The sequence below is a fragment of the Diospyros lotus genome, chromosome 8 (assembly GCF_014633365.1).
Source record: "Diospyros lotus cultivar Yz01 chromosome 8, ASM1463336v1, whole genome shotgun sequence".
Taxonomy (NCBI): domain Eukaryota; kingdom Viridiplantae; phylum Streptophyta; class Magnoliopsida; order Ericales; family Ebenaceae; genus Diospyros; species Diospyros lotus.
This window is the reverse complement of record NC_068345.1, coordinates 1995287-2020268: the sequence shown is the minus strand read 5'-3', so window position 1 is coordinate 2020268 and position 24982 is coordinate 1995287. Positions and strand designations below refer to the sequence as shown.

General features: G+C 34.5%; 2 protein-coding genes across 3 annotated transcripts; one reads left to right on the top strand and one right to left on the bottom strand.

Moving 5' to 3' along the window:
- Positions 1–579: 579 nt before the first annotated feature.
- LOC127807668 (pentatricopeptide repeat-containing protein At5g27460) lies at positions 580–5090 on the bottom strand. Its single transcript, XM_052345698.1, has 4 exons — positions 4788–5090; positions 4453–4708; positions 1412–2701; positions 580–722 (listed from the first exon to the last, which is right to left on the bottom strand). Exons 1-3 carry the CDS (start codon positions 4820–4822, stop codon positions 1469–1471), a joined length of 1524 nt encoding a protein of 507 aa, XP_052201658.1. The 5' UTR covers positions 4823–5090; the 3' UTR covers positions 580–722; positions 1412–1468.
- A 2403-nt stretch (positions 5091–7493) lies between these two features.
- On the top strand, positions 7494–24966 carry LOC127807665 (chaperone protein dnaJ 1, mitochondrial). Of its 2 annotated transcripts, none has more exons than XM_052345696.1 (19): positions 7494–7784; positions 7864–7957; positions 8596–8688; positions 8835–8926; positions 9761–9844; positions 13168–13206; positions 13360–13470; positions 13560–13601; positions 13703–13790; positions 15490–15554; positions 15716–15778; positions 15911–15983; positions 16634–16725; positions 18133–18204; positions 20293–20349; positions 20562–20610; positions 20719–20788; positions 23149–23238; positions 24172–24966. In XM_052345696.1, exons 1-19 carry the CDS (start codon positions 7722–7724, stop codon positions 24197–24199), a joined length of 1365 nt encoding a protein of 454 aa, XP_052201656.1. In that variant the 5' UTR covers positions 7494–7721; the 3' UTR covers positions 24200–24966. The 2 variants fall into 2 exon arrangements, with proteins under 2 accessions (XP_052201656.1, XP_052201655.1); XM_052345695.1 differs by having other exon boundaries at positions 7495–7784; positions 24208–24966.
- Positions 24967–24982: the final 16 nt, after the last annotated feature.

Below are 24982 nucleotides of genomic sequence, written 5' to 3'. Positions count from 1 at the left end.
AAGGTTTACGTATTGGCGTACAAAGGACATCCACCCTCAAAAGTGAATTACAAATGTATTTGTGGTATCCTCATTTCAAACCTGTAGAAGTTTAGATCAGCCTTATTGTGAACCATCACCAGAACATCCAAAGACAACAACCAATTGATTATCCACGACCTCCCACACACCAAATCACCTTTTCTTCCCTAACAGAGTCAAGGAGTTCATAGGTCCATTATAACTTTTCAAAGTCCACTGCACATTTAGTTCCTTCTTAGAAAAACTGTCTGATGGAGAAAGTCTCTTAGAAAAAGAAGACAAGTTTTGTTCTACTAGAATCCTGTAAATATATTTTCACCCCACTACACTATGGTGGATATATGGAGTGGCAGGAATTAGGGTAGGCGGATGACAATATCATCATCATAAACTTATTTGATGTTGAGATGGAGAAATTAGATATTGATGCTTATCATGCTATGTTAAGGTTGTGGAAATTTCAGCAGGAGAACTACTAAACTTATTTTGGGTCACAATATCGTACATGGGATGGTATATGATAAAAAGAATTACGGGATAACATATCATGAGGCTTACTTTTTCCTGTGATGAGATCTCGGCTAGCCATTTATTAGAGTATCCTTGTGAGCCCTGAGGAAAACGTCTGCCTTCGCAGCTGCTTGGTTGACTTCCTCCTCCCTTTCTTCTATCAACTTCATGGAAAGTTTATAAACAGAAATCTATTCACAATACAAAAAGGTAAATTAATATCCTTTTCCCGGCAATGAAAATAGGTAATGATAAATGAAGAGATTGAGAAAAAAAAAAAAAAACACGGTGATTCACAACAGTTCCTCCTGCTGTTTCAGAAATTCATAAGAATACCAATAACCCCAGATAGAAAGGGATATTTAGCATCTTAATATATGGCCAGACTATGATTTAATTCTTAGTGTTGTGGATCAAAGAGATGACAGTCAGTGAAATGTAAAAGATAATGTCAATGGTATTAATTGGAGGAGGAAAATACAGGTAGATCCCTATTTCATTCATTTAATAAGTACCACACTATGTTATTCTGAAGTGAAATATTTAAAAAATAGTACAAGAAAACAGAATTGTTGTCATATATGCACACCAAAAAGCCTTCCTTACTGCCTATCGTATATGCTTAGCAACAAAATCGTTCTCATTATCTGCATTCTTATATACTTTTTGTTTAACATTTAAGCATATATGTGATCTGGTAGATTAAAGTTGCCAAATTTTATTTAATAAAGCACAAAAAAAGTATGCTGTGCACAAATTGTTATTTTGTTCTCTTTTCAGCCAAAAAAAAAATATTGTATAAAAATAAAAACCGCACTTAGTTGAAACAACTACAGTTTTTACTTGGTGCCTGTCATTAACAATTTCCTCAGATACTAACCTTTTATTTGAAGAACATCTAGAAGCCGCCAAGAATAAATCTAAAGCAGAGTCTTATTTACACCTTGAAGGGCTGAAGTAGTGCAGAAGTCTCATCATCTATTTCTATTCCATCCTCCTCCATCATTCTAAAAATTTCTTGAACTGGCTGTTGAGTGGAGGCATGCATTCTAAGCAATGATTTATATACCGGCAAATTAGCAAGACCAAAACGCCTAGTAACCTTGAGATAGTGCTTGGCATCTTCAAAATTTCCACTCTTTTGGAAGAAGTCTGCAATGGCTACAACAATAGTTGGCGATGGCCTCCAGTCACACCGTTTCAAGAGAGCAAAGCCTTTTTTCATAGCATCTATGGCTTTATCCATATTCTGGCTTCTTACCCAACCTTCCATGAGTATCTCCCATGTCTTATAGTTTGGAGATCCACCTTTCTCCAATGTGCGGTTATGTAATGACTCGGCTTTCTCCATTAATCCATTCCTCATGTATGCACCTAAAAGAACATTGGAAACTCTAATATCATATTTCCTACACTCCGATTCATATTGCATGAGAACCTTCTCAGCTTCTCCAATATCACCAAGCTTTACCAAACATAACAAAATGCACATGTAATTGGCAGAAGTTATTTTCCCTTCCACGGCTTTGGAACTTTCCCAAAGGCGAAGAACCCCATCTTTATTTTCTGCAGAGGCATAAAGTGTAATGAGGAAGAAATAACCAAGGCGCTTAGTGGTAGATAGCTTTCTTTCTGCATTTTGAAGGGCCAATTTAGCCTTCTCGAGAAATCCTGATTTTAGGTAGATATCAGCCAAAGTAGACAGAGTGCTCCATCCAACTTCAACATCCTTGTCACGCCTCATTTCTTTATAAACCATCTCAGCTGACGCAACCCCAGACACCGCATAACAAGCACCCATCCAAAGGTTGTAAGAGAGGACATTTCGCAGTATATTCTTTTGCTTCATTTCCAGGATTACAGAGGGCACTTTCCCAAACTGAGATGTAGCCATATAAAGCTTCATCATCTCATTAAACGGATGAGGATTCACAGTCAGACCCAAGCCACTCATCCTTACCATGAGGGCCTCAGCTTTTTCAGTGTCCTTTTCTTTAACACAAGAGCGAAGAAGAATCGGATAGCCAGCTTTCTGGGACACATAAGGCATGTTTGCAAAATACTCCTCACCTTCCTTTAGATTACCCATTTTAATGATCAATTCCAGCTTCATGCCATGATCAGTAGCTGAAATACTATATCCATTGTGAACTTCCATCCATGTAATTATCTACATTGAAATAGCAAGATATTTTAACCACCATTCTATTGGTCTGTCAACTTAAATTGTCAATTGGCCACATGCATGCACACACGGTTTTTTTTTTTTGGGGGGGGGGGGGGGCGGAGAGAGACATTGTAGTAGCAGTGAAAGATCTGGAATTATTAAAAGAAAAAAGGCAGTACGTCACAGCATTTCAGTAGTCAATGCATTTAACAGAGAAACCAACAGTTGCACAGCAGAGTCACAGCAACAACTTTAACACACAGACATAAAGCATTTAGTTAATAATCCAACACACAAATTGTATGAAATCAGTCAAATATATTTGACTCGGAAATTCTCTCTAAGTCTGTCACAGTATAAACAAATTCAAAGGCAAAACATATTAATAAGAATGGCTAGTCAAGTTATCCTCAACAAATCCACAATCAAAATAACCAAGCTTAAAGTTTAATAAGATGAAATAGTTGTAATTCAATATATCTCATCAACAATGCACATATATTGTATAAGGTGCGCAATTTGATTGAGAAGAATGCATATATAGCTAAAATTATCGAAACATGGAAAAAGAATAAGAATTTTGAAGAATATCAACATTAATAAGGGAGGAGAAAAGGCAAACAAACCAATAAGAGGATCTTCGAACTGGATCAGTAAACATTTGATGTGAAAGAAAGGGGAAGAAGCTTCTTAGAAGTGGTGTAAAGGGGATCATAGGGCCATTGTTTCTGTTGGCACATAACCTACCACGGTGCTGCACAATCTTAAAGCAGGTCTCCTGTTCACCATCCATTCTGTGTGTATGTATATATTGATGAGTATTGAGTATCTGTATTACCAAACTATATTCCTTCGAGCTCTTCCTACAATCTAAGGCTTTCATACTAGTCAACTTTAATCAATTATCCACCATAATTGATATCATCATTTTTCTTGCCTACACACAATTAAAGCACTTTGAAGCTCCATTCATCATTTATTTGCCATGGTGTCCTTTAATGAATGTCAAAATCCTAATGATACTGACTCCATCATCCAACAAGTCCACTCACTTTGTTAGTCTTCCCAGTATCATTTGACCATATTACAGCCCTCATCTTGATTTTACTATAAACTTGTGCTATTGTACTATTATTCATAGCTTCTCATAAGTAGATAAATCTAATCTATTTTAGGATGCTGGAAGAACAAAATAAACTTTTGCAAAGGAGATCAATGCACTAGTTAGTCACAGGAATTAATTTTGTGCTTTGGCCATAGTGACCCCCAATTTTTATTTTGTAGTGTATTTGACAATCATCCCATCCTGCACACTCAACAAGAGGGAAAAACACTTTATTCTCTTACTTATTAACTTCTAAGCAGAGACTCAAATCTTTCTAGCAACAATTTAGTGTATAAAAATAGTTTCCTAGTATTTTAAGTCAGAATCTTCACCAAGATTAATAAATTCAGTCAGATTTAACATTCCCTATAGTCAATCATCTTAAACACCACTCCAGCGACCCTAATCTGAAATTGGTGCTCATTTCAATTTCTGAAATTCAAATTTTACAGCAAGAAATCTTGAGAACTCTTAGCAAAATGAACCACTGAGCAATTGATGACCTTGAATCCACCTTTTTCACAATTTATAAATCATAACAGCCAAAACAAATTTCCGACCTGGGTTTGCTTAACGGATTGCTCAAGAAAATGCTAGTTAATTTTTATATCCATAAATAAGTTCCGAAATATAGCATGAAAATCCAAACCTCGAAAGCATGTTTATAGTGGCGGCGGCTCATGAGTTGCCTGGAGATACGGCGAAGCTCAGAAACCAAAACTTTGCGGCCTTCGTCGACCCAGTTCTGAAGCACGGTCGTTGCGCTCCCTCGGGAAAACGGAAGCCCACAAATTAGGTCCTTAAGATGGAGGCCTCGGCGGCGGGAGATTTTGTTAGGCGGCGATGATTGGCGATACGACGATATGGACCTCCACCAGATTCGGCCAATAGTTGGACGCACGTTGCTGCAAATTAGGTCTACAATTCTCAGAAATCGATGAGATCGTATTTACGTGCATATATTAGACCAGAAGATGAACTTACCGATTGAGATTGTGAAAGAACGAACGCATAGCCATGGCCGATCGGTTCCCAACACAGGCCCCAATTGCCACTCTGCAGCCTTTGCTACATCTTCCCCTTTTCGGTTAATTACGCCGCCCCTTCGCCAATTTGATGCAACGGACGGGAAGGAGTAGCAAAACCAAGTGAAAATTTGGGCTAAACAATATGGAATCGAATAAATATTTGAAAATTAGGGTTTAACGAAAACCCCAAATGTCATTTTACCATGTGTTTGTGAGTTTTCCAATAGAGGGGAATTAAGAGTTTATAAATGTAAGGAAATGGACGAGAAGGATGTGGAGGTCCGGTTTGGGATTGAGGTTTGAGTGAATAATAAATTTATTGAGTTAAATTTATAATTTTAAGTGACTACAAAATATGTATAAATATATAATTAATTATGAGTCAATACATATGTATATATATAAAAATTATAAAACCTTCTTCTCCTAGTTTGAGAATTAAAAAAAATAAAAATAAAAGGGTAAATTATTTAAAAATATTAACTTTTTGACTTTGTTTCAATTTTATAACAAATTTTAATATTTTCAACAATATACCAAACTTATTATTTAAATTTAATATTATAATGAGATAAATTGTTCTTACTACCTCCATATTTATATATTTTGTGTAATCATAATTCATATATATCATAATCATATAAATGCATAATAAATATTGTAAATTTTATATGATTTCGTACTAAATTATGTAATGTTAAAAATAAAATTGGGTACAATAGATAATTGATGATAAGAATGCTATCTTAAGATTTAATAACACTTAATCTAAATTTAATCAGTTTTCTCTTCTTACCTTAATTGCATAAATTATTATGATTGTTTATTTTTTTTGTGAGTTTTCTATTAGTTTATAGAAATATAAATGATCGATAATTGCTTAATGTAACGGTTATAGGTAGTTCATTTCGGCGAGATAACTATTGTCATTCAGTACTCTACTATCCCACTTGATCAGATCATTTAATAGATTTTTATTTTACATTTTACACAAACACCCATTAATCTCTTTTTAATTAACGATTATGTATAATTTCTCTTTATTACTAAGACATGTCTCCATTGCGTTTTGACACTAGTATGTAAAATACAATTTATTAGAATTAAAATTAACTTATTGATCACTATATATATATATATATATTTTATAAAAAAATATCATATTTACAAGATTATTACCGTTATAAAAATGAATTCAAATAACATATAAACAACAAGATATGAGTTATTTGGTGTCTCCAAAACACTAGCCAATTAACTTGGTGTCAAATCATTCGCAAAATATCACTTAATTAAATTTTGATATATATTTACTTTCACAATAAATTGTCCACTTTAAGATAATTCACTATAAAATATACTTTTAACAATTTTTGATTAAATTATATATTCTGACTAATATGTGACACTGATATTATGTGTTTAAAAATTTAGAATTTAAGACTTAAGATTATTGACATAATATGACTTACACTTTGTTTGGAATTAATGAATTTTATAAAATTTTGTGAAATTGTATGTGTATATTTATTTGTTTTTGGATATTTTATTATATTTATATTTTGTTAATTTGAAGAAGATTATTATATCATGATATTTCGAGTAATAACGATGAATAAAACTTAAATTTTGTCCTTATTCTATCAAATTTTATATTTTAAATTATATAATTGCAAACATAAAAAACAATTATGAATAAATTATAAATTAATTAATTCCAAACGGATCTTTAGCTTATTTGATATATCAGGTTATGGGTGTGCAATCGATTATAATTGAATCGTATCAACCAAAATTCATGAACAAAACTGAACCCAACCAACTAACTAATCATAACAAAACGAAACCTAAATTGTGATAATTTAATTGAACCGAAAATCAAATTGGAGCACAGTAAGCAAGAGATCAAACATTAGGTCGGCCTTACTGTTGCCATCGGCCACTTAGTTGGGTAATGATTTCGATGATTGGAATCGATCATTGAATTCTCCCAACTACAATGACCCGCATACTAAAAAATAAAAAGCATATAATAGTTGGATTTCAATAGATCTAGATTTTAAACTTTCAATGTAAAATATAAGTAATAGCAAAACTTATCGAAAAACCATCGCGTCGTCTTTGTCTTTGCCATTGGCGACGATGAGGGATGGTGGAGGAAGAGATAAGGGATGAAGATATGATGATGTAGTGCCATCGGCTAGCCAATACTTGATATACGAAGAGTATGGAATTATGAGAAATAAAGAAATAAGGACTATTCGCCACGACGACGAATAATGGTGGAGGGAGAGAGAAATGACAAAGAAAAGGCAGTACTATCAATCGGTGAATGCTTGATCTACGAATAAAATGAAATTGCGAGAGAGAAAAAGAGGACGAAGAGAAGACACTCAAGACAAACATCATAGGGTGCCTGGAGGAGAGTCCCATTAGGTTTGGGAGAGGGGTTATGACTATATGATTTGATTTAATTTTTCGGTTATTTATACAAAAATAATTTAACAAAACTAAATAATCAATTTTTAAGAAAAGAAATAATTGAATCGAAGTGCTCCTTTTAAAAAATTGAATCGAAACGATCCAATTTGTCAATTCGATTCCAGTAGTGCAATTTATCCAAATTTTTGCTCACCCTTACGTCAGGCACCAAGGCATATGGCCCCCAGTTGCCGTTACTCCTTCCCTTCAACATTCTTGGCTGTACTAGAAAGTCACAGCTGCAAGAAGGGGTTGAACGTAAAACCCTAAACGAATATTTTTCGGTTCGAGGACCGGAATTGATGCATGGAGTGAACTTCGTTCGCCACTTCGTCGATTGCTCGTCGCTTCTTCGCTCGCCTTTTTTAGAGCCCAAACTTGGTTCCTGTTATCGGGATTTTCACGTCATATGGGTAGATTGAAGTTCAACCCCTTAGCGTTTGCCCACAAATCTTTGTTCCATAGTTGGAGGGTAATGCGAACAATGATTTTTGTTTTTACTTCTCTGTTTCCGGCGGCGAATATTTGGTAATTGACTGGCGATTTTGTAGTTTCGACAGCGGTTTCTCGCGCGGGGCACTGTGACATCGCCATTTGATCAAGCACATTTCAATGGGATTCTTTCAACGTTTCGTCATTGTCGCAGTAAGAATTAGAACAGAAGCGTGTAAATGTTAAGAACCACATGTAATCGAATTTTAAGTTGATTTCGTATTGTATGTATGATGTTTGCGAAAATTTAGGGTTTTAAGGCAATTGTGTATAGCAGTTCGCCTCCCCTTTAACTTTGACGGACTATGGTGCGATGGTTTCGACGCCAAGGGTACCAAGAAGGAACATTTACTAAGCAGTGAGCAGGAAAAGAAAACAAGAGAGTCCTGGAATTTCTTCTTCTCTTTCGTGCCCTATTTATCTCCCCATCCCATTTCTCTCTTCTTCATCCCTTGTTTTTGTTTTCTCTTGAATTTATTTAACGAGTAAGAGCCGAAGCCCGATGCGTTTGAGTGCATGCCCCGAGCTGATTTTCCCTGAAACAAACCAAAATGTCACCAAGTTATACTCATGCGACGTGTATTAAATATCTCATGCCCTGTCTGATATGGATTTTAATAGTTAGATGCGCCACTCGTAACATATTAATAAAATTCCTTTTATATATGCACCAAAAGTTTGAAGTGTTTTGGTTTATATTTGTGTTAATCATAAGTATCCATTGAAATCTGCGATATATTATTTGATGGTTTTTTATTAAGTACTGAAGCGTTTGTGCCTTATCGGAACAGATTTCTACAATTTCAGTTCTGTTAAAATTGAGCAGCATGGTGAATTTCCAATGATAAGAATGCTGCAGTTGAAGCATTTTATTCATTCCACAGGTTTCCCTCCTCAAAGCAACAAAATTTCCTGTATTGATTCCACAATAGTTTGTCTTTTAATTATTTTTAGTATTACTCTCTTCAACTTGTTACCTATGTTGCGCTTTATATTTGACTGCAAACGACTTTTTTTTCTTCTTTCCCAGTAAGTTGTTACTATCCAGACCATAATTATTATGAGATTCTTGGTGTTTCCAAAGATGCAAGTCGAGATGAGATTAAGAAGGCTTTTCACGCAGTAAGTGCATTTTATCATTCATATTTAGTCCAGAGGAGGGATGTTATTTGCTTTTCTAAGATAAACAAATTAATGCTAATAAATCTATCTTGTTGTTGGTCATGTCAAAGACAGGTAAGGTAGGACCATGGTCTAAGAAGCATACATGCTTCCTCTACGGTGCCAAATTGTGTCAGACACCTATGTTGCATGGTTCTAAATGCATGTCATACATTTCTTTGGATGTATGCCGCTACTTATTTTTAATTTTTCATTATTGGACCTTTTGTTAACATTTGTTTACTGCCGAGCTTTTGTTAAGCCTAAACACTAGCTCAAGCTCACTCTTGCTTCTTTAATTCTAATTAGAGTTGCAAAGATATGCATGCATGTGCACCTGTGAACTTTTAGGGTCAAGAAATGCATAAGCTACTGTTGAATCGCATACCACCATGAGGCTAGTAATTTCTCAAGCTAATACTAAATATATAAATTGATGCCTAAGCATAAATTTTTTAATGTTCATTGCATTTAAGGTTGAAGAGGATCAAATTTGATGTTCTTTGGGTTTTACCATTGAAAGTTCTTTTGTTTTTGAATTATCTTCTGAATTGTTGATTTAGCTTGCACAGACACACCCCGGTTCTTTTGGTTTTTGCGTGGACCTTTCAAAGTTTTTATCATCAGAAAGTGGAATCAGCAGTGTTGTTATTGTTTTTCCAGACTGCTTTGGGAATTTTGGATGAGCCGAATAAGTTTAGAGATTGGATTTCATTTTTCTTCCACTCAACTTTCACGATATAATCACTACGATATAATCACTTAGGACCATAATACTCTGTCCTTGTTATGCAGCTTGCTAAGAAATACCATCCAGATGCAAATAAGAACAATCCTTCTGCAAAGAGGAAATTTCAAGAGATAAGAGATGCCTATGAGGTTTGTGCCTGTATTTGTGTCTGTTATGAACTTTCTACTGTCTGTTGTTGTAATGTCTTCAGCTTAGTCTTCATATGTTTTAGTCTGTGCATATGTATGTCTTGTGTCCTATTTCTTATAATCTTTTTATCTTTATAGTCTTACACAACAACATATCAATATATCAAGCCTTAATCCCTCTAGGTGGTGGTCAAGTACATTAATTATAACTCGCCAATTATCCTTATCTATGGTTATATCTTTTGCAAGACCCTTACCACTCACATACCTAAGAGTTCTTTACCAAGTTTTTCTTAGTCTTCCTCTTATCTCTTTTGATAAAGAGTAAAGGAGTGAGGACTTCTTCCATTCTATCATTATCCTTATAGGATCCTCTATTGGTCTTCATTTCACATAACCAAACTATCTTAGTTGTGTTTTGCACATTTTATCTTGACTTTCATAGAAGCCACTTCAATCTTATTACAAACGACCTCATTTTCAATTTTAATCTTTCTTGTATGACTACTCGTCCATCATGAGATCCCTATCTCTATTTTGTTTGTATTTTGCATATATTGGTGTTTTACTGCCTAACATTTCATGCCATATAATGAAAGTTTTACCATTGTCCTATAAAATTTTTCATTTAGCTTTAATAGAATATTACTATCTCTAACGCCTGGATACACTTTTCCTTTTTAACCACCCTACTTTAGCTCTATCAATAACATCCTCATTAATCTCTCCATCTTTTTCAAAGATTGATCCAAGATATTTGACTAACTTTTTCTTGAGATAAGATAACTTGATCTTCAAGTCTAAACATAACATAATCCACACTTATATTTTTGCTAAACTTACATTTTATATATTTGGTTTCTAATTTGCTCATAGGGATGGCAATTGGTACCTGCCAAACCCCTCATTATATGGATGGGTTAGGGTATGAAGAAATACCCATCTGGGTGGGTTTGGGAGCGTTTTAAGAATACCCATCAGGGACGTGTCCCTGACCTGGGTATATATATTTTAATATATTTTTATTATTTTATATATTCATAATTCTTTTTAAAAATTGAAATTAAAAAAAAGACCAAAGAAATAAACCCTAAACCCTGAACACAAATACACAATTTGAAATCTGCAGCTGCATACCTTTTTTCTCGTGCAGTCTTCAACCTTTGTTCAATTATTTGCCTTAACATTTCGTGAGCAATTATTGGGCATTGTTTATCTTTTGATTGTTCTAGTGTTGTTGTTCCCTGTTGCACTGTTTTATTTTGCCTTTAACATTTCATAAGCAATTTCTTTTGATTGTTTGTTTCTGTTCCCGTCTGTTGCTTTTCTTTCAATTGTTTTTATTTTCCTTATAATTAATTAATGAAATTAAAAGTAACCTAAAAGTTTGTTATGAAATGATTTAAGCAATAAAAATTTTTGCTATTTTTTAGAATGAAATTTACTGAGGGTATGGGTCACCATTACTCAGCGGGTACCGGGATGGTGGTTAAAACAAAATACCCATTGGGGATAGGAATGGTGGCAGGAATAGGGTTGTGGGGGAGGGGGAAGGGGGAGGGGGAGGGGGAGGGGTCCCCCACCCAGACCCTCCCCATTGCCATCCTTGTTTGCTCAACTTAAAATCTTTAGATTCTAAAGTATTCCTTCATACCTTGAGTTGACATATTCTTTTCTTTCATCTACCAAAACTTTGCATTATGCAAATAGCATACACCCAAACAGCTCTGCCTGGATCACTTTGGTGACTTAATCCATTATTAGGGCAAAGAGATAAGAGCATAAGCAGATCCCTTATGCACTCCAATTATACTTGGAAAAGCCTTAGCATCTCCTTCCTATATTCCGACACATGTTGTTGCTCTATGATACATGTCTTTAACAACCTGTATATGAGCAATTTGGCCCCTTTCTCTGAGACTCTTTATAAGATTTTTCTAGGAAAATTGTAATAATTTTTTTTTTCTTAAATCTTGTATGCAAATCTTTTTGTTTTGTCTCTAGACCTTTCCTTTAGGCGACTTAGTAAGTGGGTTACTTCTATTGTTGACCTTCTAGGAACAAAAGATTGGTTTCCAAAGACCTCAGTTACCATTCTTAACCTTTGTTCAGCTACTCTCTCCCAAAGTTTCATAGTGTGGCTCATGAGCTTTATCTCTTTATAATTTTTACAACTTTGAACAGCTTTGTTATTTTTATACATAGGCCCTAATTGTTCTTCCTCTACTCGCTCTGATAACTTTTTTTATTCAAGGATCACATTAACTAATTTTGTTAACCAAAAAAGCCTTCTCATCCTTTGTATTTTCATGGTTTTATTCTATTGGGATATTATTTGGTGAAGCTGCTTTAAGTTCATCTTTTTTTCTTTTTTTTTTAATGCTTCCTTTATTTCATTTGAACAGATATGTCTATAGAACATGTAATTTTATCTTCTTCAGAGTTACTAAAATGCTTCAAGATAACACTTATTTCTTCACTTCGAGAAACATGCCTTCCATCTCTTCGTGGTCACTTCCTTATTTATATTACCTTTAGTCTTTTATGCATGTCACTTTGCTCAATTATCTTGTTTTTCTTCTTCTTTCTTAATTCGTTTATATATTTCATCATCTTTTTTGTCAAGTTGTTGCTATAAATTTTTACAAGCTTTTCGCTTTGCTTCACTAACTGCATCATTTGTTTCGTTTTTCTCCAAATGTATTTAGGTCTTCTTCATTACGACATGGCATGTAAATCTTGTAGTAAGCTCTTTTGGTTTTGATTTTTTTTCTCATGCCTCTTGATTCCACCACTAAGTCTTTTGGTTTGAAAAGTTTCCCTTTGACTCTCAAATAACCATTTTTTGTTTATTTTAAATAGCAGTAGTCATCTCAATTCACATTTGGTTAGCATCTCCTTCTAGAGTCCAATATCTTCTGCCACATTTTTTCCTTGAAGATAAGTAGCTTTTCAGCTTTTAGATCCTGCCATCTGGTTATTAGGCTTTGTTTTGTATCATTCTTCCCCCATTTTTTGATATGGAATGGACATCAAGGACCAGAAGTCCTTGTTGAGTGGTTAGGCATTCTCTCAGCAGAACTATGCAATCCTCAGAACATACGCTGTCCTCTTGTCTCACAGGAAGTAGTCTTCTGAGTCTGCACATTTTCCAAAAAAAGAAGTATTGCAGTAAAATAAATTTCCTTTTGGTAAGTATACATAAACAGATAACCTTATGTATAAGTAATAGAAAACTAATTATCTTTTATAGCTTTGCATTTGAATAATTATTTCTACATGATAACATTGTACACACCTCTATTGTGGATGGTGATTTACAGACACTGCAAGATCCTGGACAGAGAGCACAGTATGATAGGGTAACAACTCTCCTTTGTCTTCATTGTCCATATTAGTCTTTTCGCTCTATTTCCATTTTCTTTTATTTGCTTTCCTTTTCTCTTCCATGCCCAGCGCAGGGGACATGCCATGTTTAAAACTAGCTAAGTTTCTTCTTTTTCTCCAATATGAAGGAGCTTTATAGGAGTTCTGAGGATGTAAAATATGCTGCTTATGATGCAGAGGGATTTAGAAGTGCTCGTAGAACTCATTTCTCTGATTCATTCCATAAAATTTTCTCTGAGGTACTTTTACTTTAATCCTTAATGTTTAAACTATTTATTGTGTAGATTTATTTGATATTGGAGTTCTAAAGGCATTTTATGTGATCCAGATCTTTGAAGATGAGGCTGACAATTTTGCAAGTGATCTTAAGGTCTACTTGTTGGAACTCTGGTCAGTATATGACCTCTAAGATTGGTTTTTATGACTCTGAGCTAAGATGCTGGTACCATATTTTTGTTTCCAATGTCATAGGTGGAACTCACACTCTCATTTGCTGAAGCTGCAAAGGGATGCACGAAACACCTGTCCTTTGATGCAACTGTTCCTTGTGATTCTTGTGGTTAGTAAAATTTAGTTGTCTTAGAATTCTGTCGTTTTTTTGGAACATCTTCTAGCTAATCTTTTTTGTTGTTTGTCAAAAAATTTGATTTGACTATTTTCAAGGCATTAAAAATTAAGAGTTTCTGTTTAGGTTACTAATATGTTTGTGTGGGTTTCTTCTTAGTTGTTTTGAATGATTTTGTAGGAAATAGAATGCATAAGGTGAACCCATGATTATTTTGTAGTGTATGTTCATTCTTTTTTGTATGATAAAGTTACAATGGTAATAAATTGTTCTGATTTTTTTGTGTCTTCTTGAGTTGGGAACTGGAGGATTTTCCCAATCCTTCTCTATATGTGAAGCATGCTGGGTGGTAGACAATTGCTAAACCTCAAACAGATTGTTCTTGTCAAAATTCAGTTTCTGACTATTGTTCTCACGAGTTCTTGAAACATTAACATGGTTGCTGAGTGCATTTGCAACTAGACATGCATATGCATACCCAAGGTTCAATTATGACATGGGTATTTGATGGCTCACAAATTTAGAACTGTTTTACATGATCCATAGGAACTTGATGATTGTAGTTTTTCTATGATCAAGGGCTGTGGAAGTGTTGATTGATACAGGCCTTGAGAAGTTGTAATTTATTTAAAGGTTCATTATTATACTTCTTACACTCCCCTCCACTATTTTATGAATTTAGGATGCCCAAAATGGTGGTTGACTTTGAAAACCAAGTTATTTAGTTTTAAAAAAATCTTATTATTTCACAACCTTGTCACCTTTTATTAGACTTTGAGTTACAGGGGTTTAGGAACAATTCAAACAATATTACATAGGAATAGATGCAACTAGCTTTTTACATCAAACATTCTTCCCATGTTGGACAACAAGAATGGGTTAGAGGGTGTAATTTATTGTTTTATTGAAGCCTTCTATGGTCCTAATGCCATGCTGGTGGGTAATCATCATTAAAAGGATTATGGCCATCTTATAAAAACTTAGGTTTGCTCTTCTGGTGGACTAGGGAAGGAAGTAAATTATGATTATGTTAAGCTTGCTATCCTGGACTGACGTATGTCCTCGCCTCCTCGGGGGAGAAGCCTTTTCTTGCAAGTGAAGTGGGGAGAGCATTTTGGGTCTGAGTCAACCTTTTTAGAGCTTTTGGGTTCTCTTTATCAGATACTGTTTAAAGTTCATAAATAATAACTTATCTGTTCTTTTTCCAGTCCTTGTAAACATCCATTTATGTTGCCACATGGGTACTCTGAAGATAATTTTACACTGTCCATTTCAGGTAGTTCAAAGGAGAAATATAGTGTAAAACTTTTTGGTTCTGATGCACATGATTGATGGTGGTTAATATTATTAGCTCATTGGACTTTTCTTAAATATTTATCACAGTTAAACAATAGATGGAGATATTTCTCATGTCATATCTTTTTCTTGGAAAATTTTCATCCATATGTGTGTGTCCTAAACAAATACCTTTCATCACAGTGGAAAATATTTATTATTATCCCTCTTATGAAGAAAGGGACAACTTGATTGTCAGTTTTGTTGGCTTTGTTAATTCTGACACTGTATGGTTGAAATATTATATGTATACCTTTGTTTTATGTCCTATCAATGCCCGTTTTCATCTTTTGACAAGAAGTTGCATTGCTGCCATTATAATTGAGCTTTACCTTACCTTTATGATCTTCTCATGCAGATGGGCTTGGTTACCCATTGAATGCCAAGGCAAAAATTTGTCCAGCTTGTGAAGGCATTGGGAGAGTAAGTACTTAATTCAGATGAAGTCATGTGGATAACCGACTTCCTTCTGAAAAATAGTGCTTTGTTTTCGGGCAATTCCCTTAAATCTATCATTTTGAAATGTGAAGAATCATTTCTTCAAGTGCTTCTTTGTATTCAGTCCTATCCGACTCTTCTATTAGGTCACAATTCATCCATTCACGGCAACATGCAGTGCTTGTAAAGGCTCAGGGAGAATCATTGAGGTCTGATATCTAAACACTGAATAGCCCATTAAGTTTGATGTGTGTATCCAAATAAGTTTTAATTGCTCCACTTAGTTTGATGTTGCAAATAATACTCATAATGTTTAGGCTTTTTAATGTTATATGGTGCAGGAATACTGTAGGCAATGCAGAGGATTGGGGGTGCTTGAAGGAGTCAAGGAGGTTAAAGTTACAGTTCCAGCAGGTCAGTGTTAGGTGTTTTTCTCGATTCAATGCACAAGGGATTAATATTGTCCCAACATTTTTCTTTCTGAAAGTTCCAGTACCATGGTTACTTCCTTCTACTGAGTACTGATATCAGTTATCAGGGATGTATCTTATTCATATTGAATAGCTTTGTTATGTTTGGTTGATCTGGAAACTGAAACGTTACTTGCTTTGTAAATTTTGGTTGATTCATGGTCTGAATGGTACTTTAGTTACTTTTTTGTGTCCAAGCTGGATGGGTTGAGTCAAAATGGTCGTCTAAGTATCTGGAAAATTAAAGAACAAACACAGAAATGTGTTTCTGATACCATGGTGCCTAAAAGGTGAAGATACTGGATTCTCAAAATTGAAGTGTGTTTCTGGAAATTCTGTGTCTATTCTTTTTCTGGGAAATTTTTTTTTCTTTGGTACTTTCTCTGTATTATCCTAGCAAAGGGACCAGATCTTCTATTATTATGAACTTAATATAGCAGAATAGTATTGCCTTTTACAGAGTTGCCCCTTACCCTCTTTGGCAGGTTTCTGTAGTTATATATTAATTTTTTTTTATCTAAACCTGTAATTATATATTATATATGAAAAAATGATGAGCTTACCTCGGGCATTTGTTTATTATAAATTGTTCAGGTGTGGATTCTGGGGATACCATCCGTGTTCCAAAAGCTGGTAATGCTGGAAGACGTGGAACTCCACCTGGCAACCTACACATAAAACTAAAGGCAAAACTACTTATCCTTTAAAAGATATTTTAGCGCTTGAACAAAGTTTGGATGCTATGCAAGATTTTTGATAACCCTACATATTTAATTTTCACAAGATTTTTATTTTTTGAAAGTTTATTGATAATCTGGAGGTTGACTTCTGTGGCTAGTCATTGTGATTACAATGTAGCTAGATATGTCAACTTGCCTGGCCTGCCCCAGAAACCTCCCCCCCTCCCCCCCCCTTCTCTCATCTCCCCGCTGCATAGCTGTTGCATATATTTACATATCTTCAATAAGGCCCATGTAAATAATATCAGACCTAAGTATCTCCCACCTAGTTTTTCCCAGTCTTTCTCACTTTTGCTAAGTACTTTGTTCCATTCCAACCACTCTCCTTGTAGGAGCCTCTATTAGGTTTCTTCTTACGTCCCCAAACCATCTTAATCATGTCTTATGCATCTTACGAGTTGAACTGGTTGGAAGAACATGCCTAGCTTTTGATAGGAGAAGTTCAGAACTTTATTCTTAACCAAAAGCTGTCGTAATGACCAATATAATAAGGCTAGTCATAATTTTCCAAATCAAATTATTGGTACCTTGTTTTGCTTTTGACTTGTGACATCTTTCCTTAGAAATATATTCGCGGACTGGAATAAATGAAAGAGAGAATTTTTTCTGGTACCTTCCCTTTGGTTTTTCCTTAAGCACTCAAGCGTCTAGACCAAATAGCAACTTCATTTCCTGTCAATCTCAGGGGCAACATCTGGTACAAGGTATTAAGTAAAAGGAATTGAGCATAGCATTGAAGAGTATCTGAGGGCATAATGTTTGAGGAAGCATCTACCATATTTTTCTGGTATAAATACTGGATAAAAGGCTTGTAGTATTGTTTGAAGAAACATTTGCTCTTCTTATTTATTTTTTCTTTTTTTAATCTTTTGGTATAAGCATATCCTATTGTTATTGCTCAAGTTGGCTTTTGTTGTATTTCTTGGATTTATTCTCAATGCCAGTCTGAGTTCAAGTTGATCTGCGCATTTAAAATATTTGTATTTACTTAATCTGCCCCAGGCAAAAAAATGCTCTTCCCATTCTTTTCTTCTCATTGACTTTATATCTTTATAGTTATTATAACTGGAGCATTTCAAGATTTGGAGGGTTTGAATAAAGTGAACTGGAAGCAACTGCTCACATAAAGCTTGGACTGTGTGCTGTTGTTTGAATTATTTCCTTTTTGTTCAGACTGAACTTTTTTTTTTTTTTTGCTGACATAGCTAATTGCCCTTCTTCAGTTTTTTTTGCTTTTTTTGTTGTTGTTGTCATCTGTTGTTTATCCACTTGGTCTTTAGTTCCATATTTTGCAGGTCTGCAATGCTTATGCTCAATGGCGCCTTCTGAATTTTAATTTGTTTTGGTATTCAGGTTGCTGAAGATAATGTTTTTGCTAGAGATGGTGCTGATGTTTATGTAGATTCTAATATTAGCTTTACACAAGTGAGAATCATTCTACTCCTTTAACATGTTTCGTGTTTGTCTGCTTACCTGATATTTATGTATGCTATGTTTGGCAGCATCCATCTTTGCTGATGTGAAATGACTCTCTCTCTCTCTTTTATTTTTCTTTTGACGCTCAAAAGGTCAAGTATGCATTTTTGCCTTGTTGCTTCACTAAATTAATAATCACAGGGCTACAAGAGGCAATTTTTTTGTTTAGTTCATTGATATACCAGATACTAGGTTCTCTTTGATTTTTATTTTTTTCCTAATGGCCTAAATCATTACGTGTAAGAGGACTACGTAGTAGTATAGATATTTTTTCTTTTTTTGGAACAAGTAGAGAACTGTATGTCTTACATGTTCTGTACAAAAAATATGATGTGCATTTGCTTTATGGATTGCACCCTGTCACTTGCAAATGGTAGAAGGAAGGAAGCTATTATAAGATAGATGTCTAACTCTGTTGCCTTAATTTGCATCTGTATGACTTTTTCTATAAATTTCGTGCTCCTAAAGTGTGCAGCATAAATACCATGGATAAATAGTGAAGGACCGAGAAGTCTTGTAGTGTTATATAAATCAGTGAGGGGGGTTAACTCCATTGACTTCATTTTCATTCTAGCTCTGATTGTGTTACTGTTCTGCGGGTAAGGTTTATCATTTATGGTGTAGTTAATGCACTGGGAAATTTCTTTTTGGAATCAGATTGATCTTAAAACTTGCATTTTTCGTTTCTTTTCTAGTTTTTCTTTGTATTTCTGCCATGTTTTTGGAAAGGTGGGGGGAGTTGATGTGTGAAGGGATTGACTATTTTCATTCATGTGTTTGTAACTAATATTGTTTGAGGTAACTTGCTTCTAAAAGAAGAGGGGAACAAAATGAATATATACTGTAAACAATTGTGTTTTTTCTTGTTTATTTATTTATTTTCTGGGGAAGGGGTTGGGCAGGGATGGAGCAAGAAGCTAAATGTTATGTACTATAAGCTAGCTAGTTACCCCTGATATTTGGTGAAGTCTAGCTGAAAGCCAATTTACTTTTGTAACTCTGAATGAATCTGAACAACATAGAATTTCATTTACTATGAAAATATGGTTCAATTATTTCTGAGTATAGTTTGACATTTATCCTGTTAATTACACAGGCTTTGAATATTTAGAGATTAATATTTCAAATGTATTTGGTATTTTAATTCACATCTATCCCTGTGTAGATCTAGTTGTTACTTAAGTAGAAAGCATTTGTTGGATTTTCCTGTCATATTTCTTTGTCAGTGGCATGAATAGCATTGAGTGGGTATGCTTAGATTTTTATTCATGGTGTGGAGAAGTGGATGTAGTTGGTACAAGAAGCAAGCTCATGTCAAGAGCGGAAATCTTGGGATAACTATTAACCTAAGTGTCAGCTGCAAGGTGCTTTGAGTATGGACAATGGTAAAGTCTGCATCACCATGACTTGGGATGATAAATGGGGTCTCAACGCGATTGCTACTATTTATTTTCAAGTTTTTGGCATCTGATCCCTACAAAATGAGGTCTCATAGCTGTCTTTTTGTTAGTGTGCCACTAGATAATTGGTTATTATACTCAAGAGGCATTGGGAGTAAAATTTACTCATGCTTTACAAAGTACCTTGTTCTAAATGCCCAGAAAATAAAGTCTTTAGAAAAGGCAATGATAAAAAGAAAACCTTCTCGAATCATTTGTTGGCAGATGTGTTCGTTATTTTTTCCTGAGGCTCTTTCTTGTTATTTGGCAAAAGAATTCTCTCCCACTTGAATCTGTAGTTTATTTTGGAATTAAAAACTTTATTTGTAGTTGGAACATATACCCCATAAAATATTATCTTAAAATGAGTGTCTTCAATTGTCTGTGCAATAGGACCTGAAATTTTCTTCAAGTCCATTTTTGGGCCTTGTTCATTCATATTTATGTTAATTATTCAATTATGTTATCACAGTTCACGTCTACTTCATTAACAATTTAACAGGTTGCTAAGTGATTTATTTATTTTTATTCTGCCTTCATAGCTCACATAATATTTGGCGCAGAACTAATTGTGTAGTTTAATTTTTTTATTTTTCAGGCTATTCGTGGTGGCAAGGTTGATGTACCAACTTTGTTTGGCAGAATGCAAGTGAAAGTATGACATCAATCTCTACTTTCTACTGCCTTTAGCATGTGTAATTCTGTCATCTCTAGGTTTACTATTTTGAGCTTCTTCTGGTAGTTTTTCTGGTGAAGGTCGTGCCTGATTACATGGCACAAAAAAAAAAAAAAAAAGTGTCATACCTGACAGTTTGAGCAATTTCATTCTCTAATTGCTACTTTGTCTTTGAATTATGGTCCTCTTAGATACCGAAAGGGGTTCAGCACGGACAGCTTGTAGTACTTAGAGGCAAAGGTGAACCAAATTTAAAATCTTGTGCTGCTAAATATACTTTGAAAAAGTTCTTGCTTTTATCCTAGCTCTGTACTTTTCAAAAGCATTTATTCTGGAAGTTGACGGCAGGCTTGCCCAAGCATGGCCTTTTTGTAGACCATGGAGATCAATATGTTCGCTTCCGCATTAACTTTCCTACGTAAGTATTTCTCTTGCGACACATTTTATTTACATATCATTGCTTCAGTCTCCATTTATACTCTCAACATCAGTCTCTGTCTTGCATTTTCAATTTTATGTTATTTGGTTTGAGGATCTAATTTCATTTCAATATGTGGTTTCAATTAGCTTGGAAATTTAAACATAAGGGCAATAGTAAAAGAAATTGGAAATGTATAGAAATGCTCCAAAGTAAAAATTAAAACCTATTCTAATGTTTATACAATTGCAATAACTTAAGAATTTGACATTCTTGAGGCCTGTGCATCTTTTTGCATAGAAGTACAAGTGCATATTTTGGAAGTAAATCTGCGTGAATGAGTAATTTATATAAACGTGGAAAAATCACTATTATCACACTATTGATCCTAAATGTCCATATGACTCTACTAAGGTTGCGTTTGGTGACTTCCCAGAATTCTCAGGAATGTGATTCCTGGGAATTTAACATTTATGTGTTTGGTATATATGGGAAAGTATGGATTAAAATCCTGGGAAAGTAGTATTGATGTGTTTGGTATTTTAAACTTCCTGGAAAGTACTTAAAAATTCCAGGAATATCCTTATGACTTAAAATTGAAATTTTATATGCATAATTGACATTAATTAAGTATTAATAATTAAAAATATCATTTTCAAATTTTAAATAAATATATACTGGAATATAATACCAAAAATTCATAATAACATAATAGCATATTTAAACGAAAGCATTGAAAATAAATATATACCATAATATTTGCTGTATTGATTGTAATAATTTTAATTGATGGATCAAACTTTTTGGTGATTAAACTAACTGAAAATGGCAACAAATTAAAAATGAAAGCACCCAGCGAATTTTCCAACTTTTTTCGGCAATTTTAATGAACAGAAATGAAAATGCACAGAAGGTAAGAACAGAAATAACCCATATAGAAGAGAGGCAGGGAGGGGAAGCAAGTTTCTTGGCAATTTTTTGGCCGTGAACAGAGAGAAGCAGCAGCTGCGTTTTGTTTCAGGGAAAATGGAGTTTTGTTTGCTGATACTGAGGTTGTTTTGTTCTAAAGGCTGAGGGTACATTTGTCAAAAAAAATTGGGTCAAATTCTCTCACTTGGGAAAGTAACTTTCTCAAGTCTGATGGTGGGAAAGTGATTCCCACAAAACATGGGAAAGCTACATTCCCGGGAATCTAATATACCTAATGTGGAAATCACTTTCCCCTCAATTAAATTCTCAAGAATGTGAGCCACATTCCACATACAAAATGCAGCCTAAAGGAGTCTGGAGATTTACCATTAAGAATTTTAACATGTTTTATACAAGTACTGCATAAGTATCTAAGTAGAGATGTAATGAAAAATAACAAGAGTACTTCGTTTTATACAAACAATACAAAAGCATCTAAGCAACCAGTTATTGAAGATTAAAGTGTGTATCCAATATGTGGGTGATCCTTTGGATGAGGGTTTATTTTTTTATTTACAAGATTAAAGATAAGGTAAATTATATGAAACCTCTCTGCACTTAAGGTCATGTGCAACTTACTTCTCTGTGTTTTCGATTGCATAAAAAAATCCTTTTACACTTTCAAAATGTTGTAATCAACCATAATTTGTTAAAATTTTACATAATTTTGTGTAATCTACTGGTTGACTAATGTAAAATTTTGTATTTCTTTCATATATTGAAATTCTGTATGTAAAATTTTATATTTTGTACGTAGATTATTGCACAAAATTATGTAAAATTTTAACAATTTATGGCTGATTGTAATATTTTGAAAGTGTTAAGGGTTTTTTTTTTTTTTATGCAATTGAAAGTACAAGGGGTAACTTGCATTTGACCCTAAGTGCAGGGAGGTTTTATAGAATTTACTCTGATATTGTTCAATAAATAAAAGTCAATGACTATGTAAAAAGTATTGTTTTGTACTTTCTCTTGTTTTTGTTTTCTTTGACTTTCTCAGGTTCTCATTAATTGAAGCCTTGTTTTTTTTTCTTTGACTATGTAAAAAGTACTTTTTTTTTTATTTACAAGATTAATCAGGTTTTCTTTGATTTTCGCTTATACATTTTAGTAGGTCTTGTCTGGAGACAGGATATTTTGATTAGTTCCAATGTGTTTCCTATATGTTTTGCTGGAAATACTGAAATACCATTTTTTTTCAGCAATGATTTTTGTCAGTCACCTAGGAATGGAAATACTTGATGGAAATGAAACGAAAAAGCAGTGTGCTATAACTTGCTGCAACTGGTCTTAAATCTTGGAAGCAGTGTTTTTTTTGGCTAAGTTTGGAAGCAGTATTTTTCAATTGGACTACAAAAATGAAATCTTCTTGTGTTCCATTTTTTTCTCAGAGTGGTAAATGAACGGCAACGTGCTATATTGGAAGAATTCGCGAAGGAGGAAATAATTCAAGAAAATGACTCGTCAACCGAGAGAAATTGGTAATTGTTCTTCCTCTGTCTTGGATGAAGAAAGTAAGCATTCAAGGCCTTCATCATTTGGTGTCACATATACATATGCCAGTTCTACTCTAATGTGTATGGGGAGATGTCCACCAGTGTCTCTGTGGAATCTCTGCATCACCAACTCCTCCCCAAGTGGCCATCAATGTCCCTTAGTGATCACCCTTAAGACAAGCTCGAGCTGGCCAAAGATAGCATATTCAATGCTGCATCTCTGGGCATTAGAGCACCTTTGGCTTGTCACGGCAGACTTGCTGTCACGACCCAAACTAGGGTTCCGTGACTGGCACAGATTCCTAGGCAGGTAATGGGACCCACTAAGGACCTGCAAGCTTGATACAAGTCAATATCAACAACTTCGACAAGATGAATGAATGACCGGATAAAATGCTTACATAAATAAAATCTATAAATAATTTGAAGAGGTTGAATAACCTTAAAAGATAACATAAGAATATGTACAAAAAGACAGAATATATAGATATATGAATATATATATATATATATACAAAAAATTGAATTCTTGATCCTACTAAAATAAAGTGTTCCTAAATCAATTAAAGTTCAAAATTATGTCATCCTCACAAAGAGTTGTGAAAGCAAAGGTAAGGCTGAATATGAAAATGACACTCCCCTAACCCTTGCAAGGGGAGAAACTTGTGCACTAGGGACGGCCTTTATAGAGTAGCAAACTCTGTTACAGTTTGAGTTTGTTTTTAACATCATCATAATTGTCACATAGGCTGGTTAGTTTCATCTAAAATTGCCTGCATTTCAATTCACCTACAAGGTTTGTTCAAACTTTTCAGTATTCTCATTCGGGATGACAATCCTTTGGTAAAAATTTTGACCTTATGATGTTACTAGTGCCACCATTCTGAATATGGTGAACATTCTGGAAATGGATAACAGGCTTTATCAGCAGCTATCTACTGGTTGAACTTACAGGTGGGATCACGTTTTTGGTCATGTGAGGGCTCCCCAGCTTATGCTCGAAGTCTCTGTAATCCTAGTGATCCTTCTGTTGCTTAAAAAAATTGTGGGATGAGGGCCAGCACCTGGTTATTTTTGATGAAAAATCTGGCTTCTGGCCTGCTGCTCTCATCCTTGGTGCGGGTTCCACTGATATGGCTTCCTTAACATTGTTTTGCTTTAAAGAGACAAGTCTGCTACGGGTTGAAAATACCTTTTTTCATACAAATCGGCATGCCTTCTTCAGTCGGCATTGGTGATTTAATTCCTGCGGCACTGCTTCTCCTTTTGATCAGAGTATATATTTCCTTTTTACATGGATCCGATTACATGTATACAAATGGTTCTCTCGTGAAAGCAACCTTCACTCATTCAACTTCGATCCGAGTTGGCTGGTGGATTCTCTCTCTCTCTCTCTCTCACACACATTTTCCATCTGGATTTCTCAACAGGTACTAGTAGGAGCCGAAAGAACAATGGCTGTAAAGTTGTTTTTAGTGAGCTGGAAACCTCAAAATTAATTGCATTTTTATGAACCCTTAGGTACCTGCACATTTACTCCAGGTTTCTCCTCTATGTTTATCTTTTTGAGTTCGAGTGTTGTTATTACTAGATGTTCTGGTGAGCTCTGGGTAATGGGGTATAGAGTATAGACATCAAACCGTCGGCTTGGTGAACCTTAAAGTTGAAACTGTATGATAAAATTGAAAGGGCCTGGCCTTTCAATCTTCCGTTTATAGTTTTTATTTTT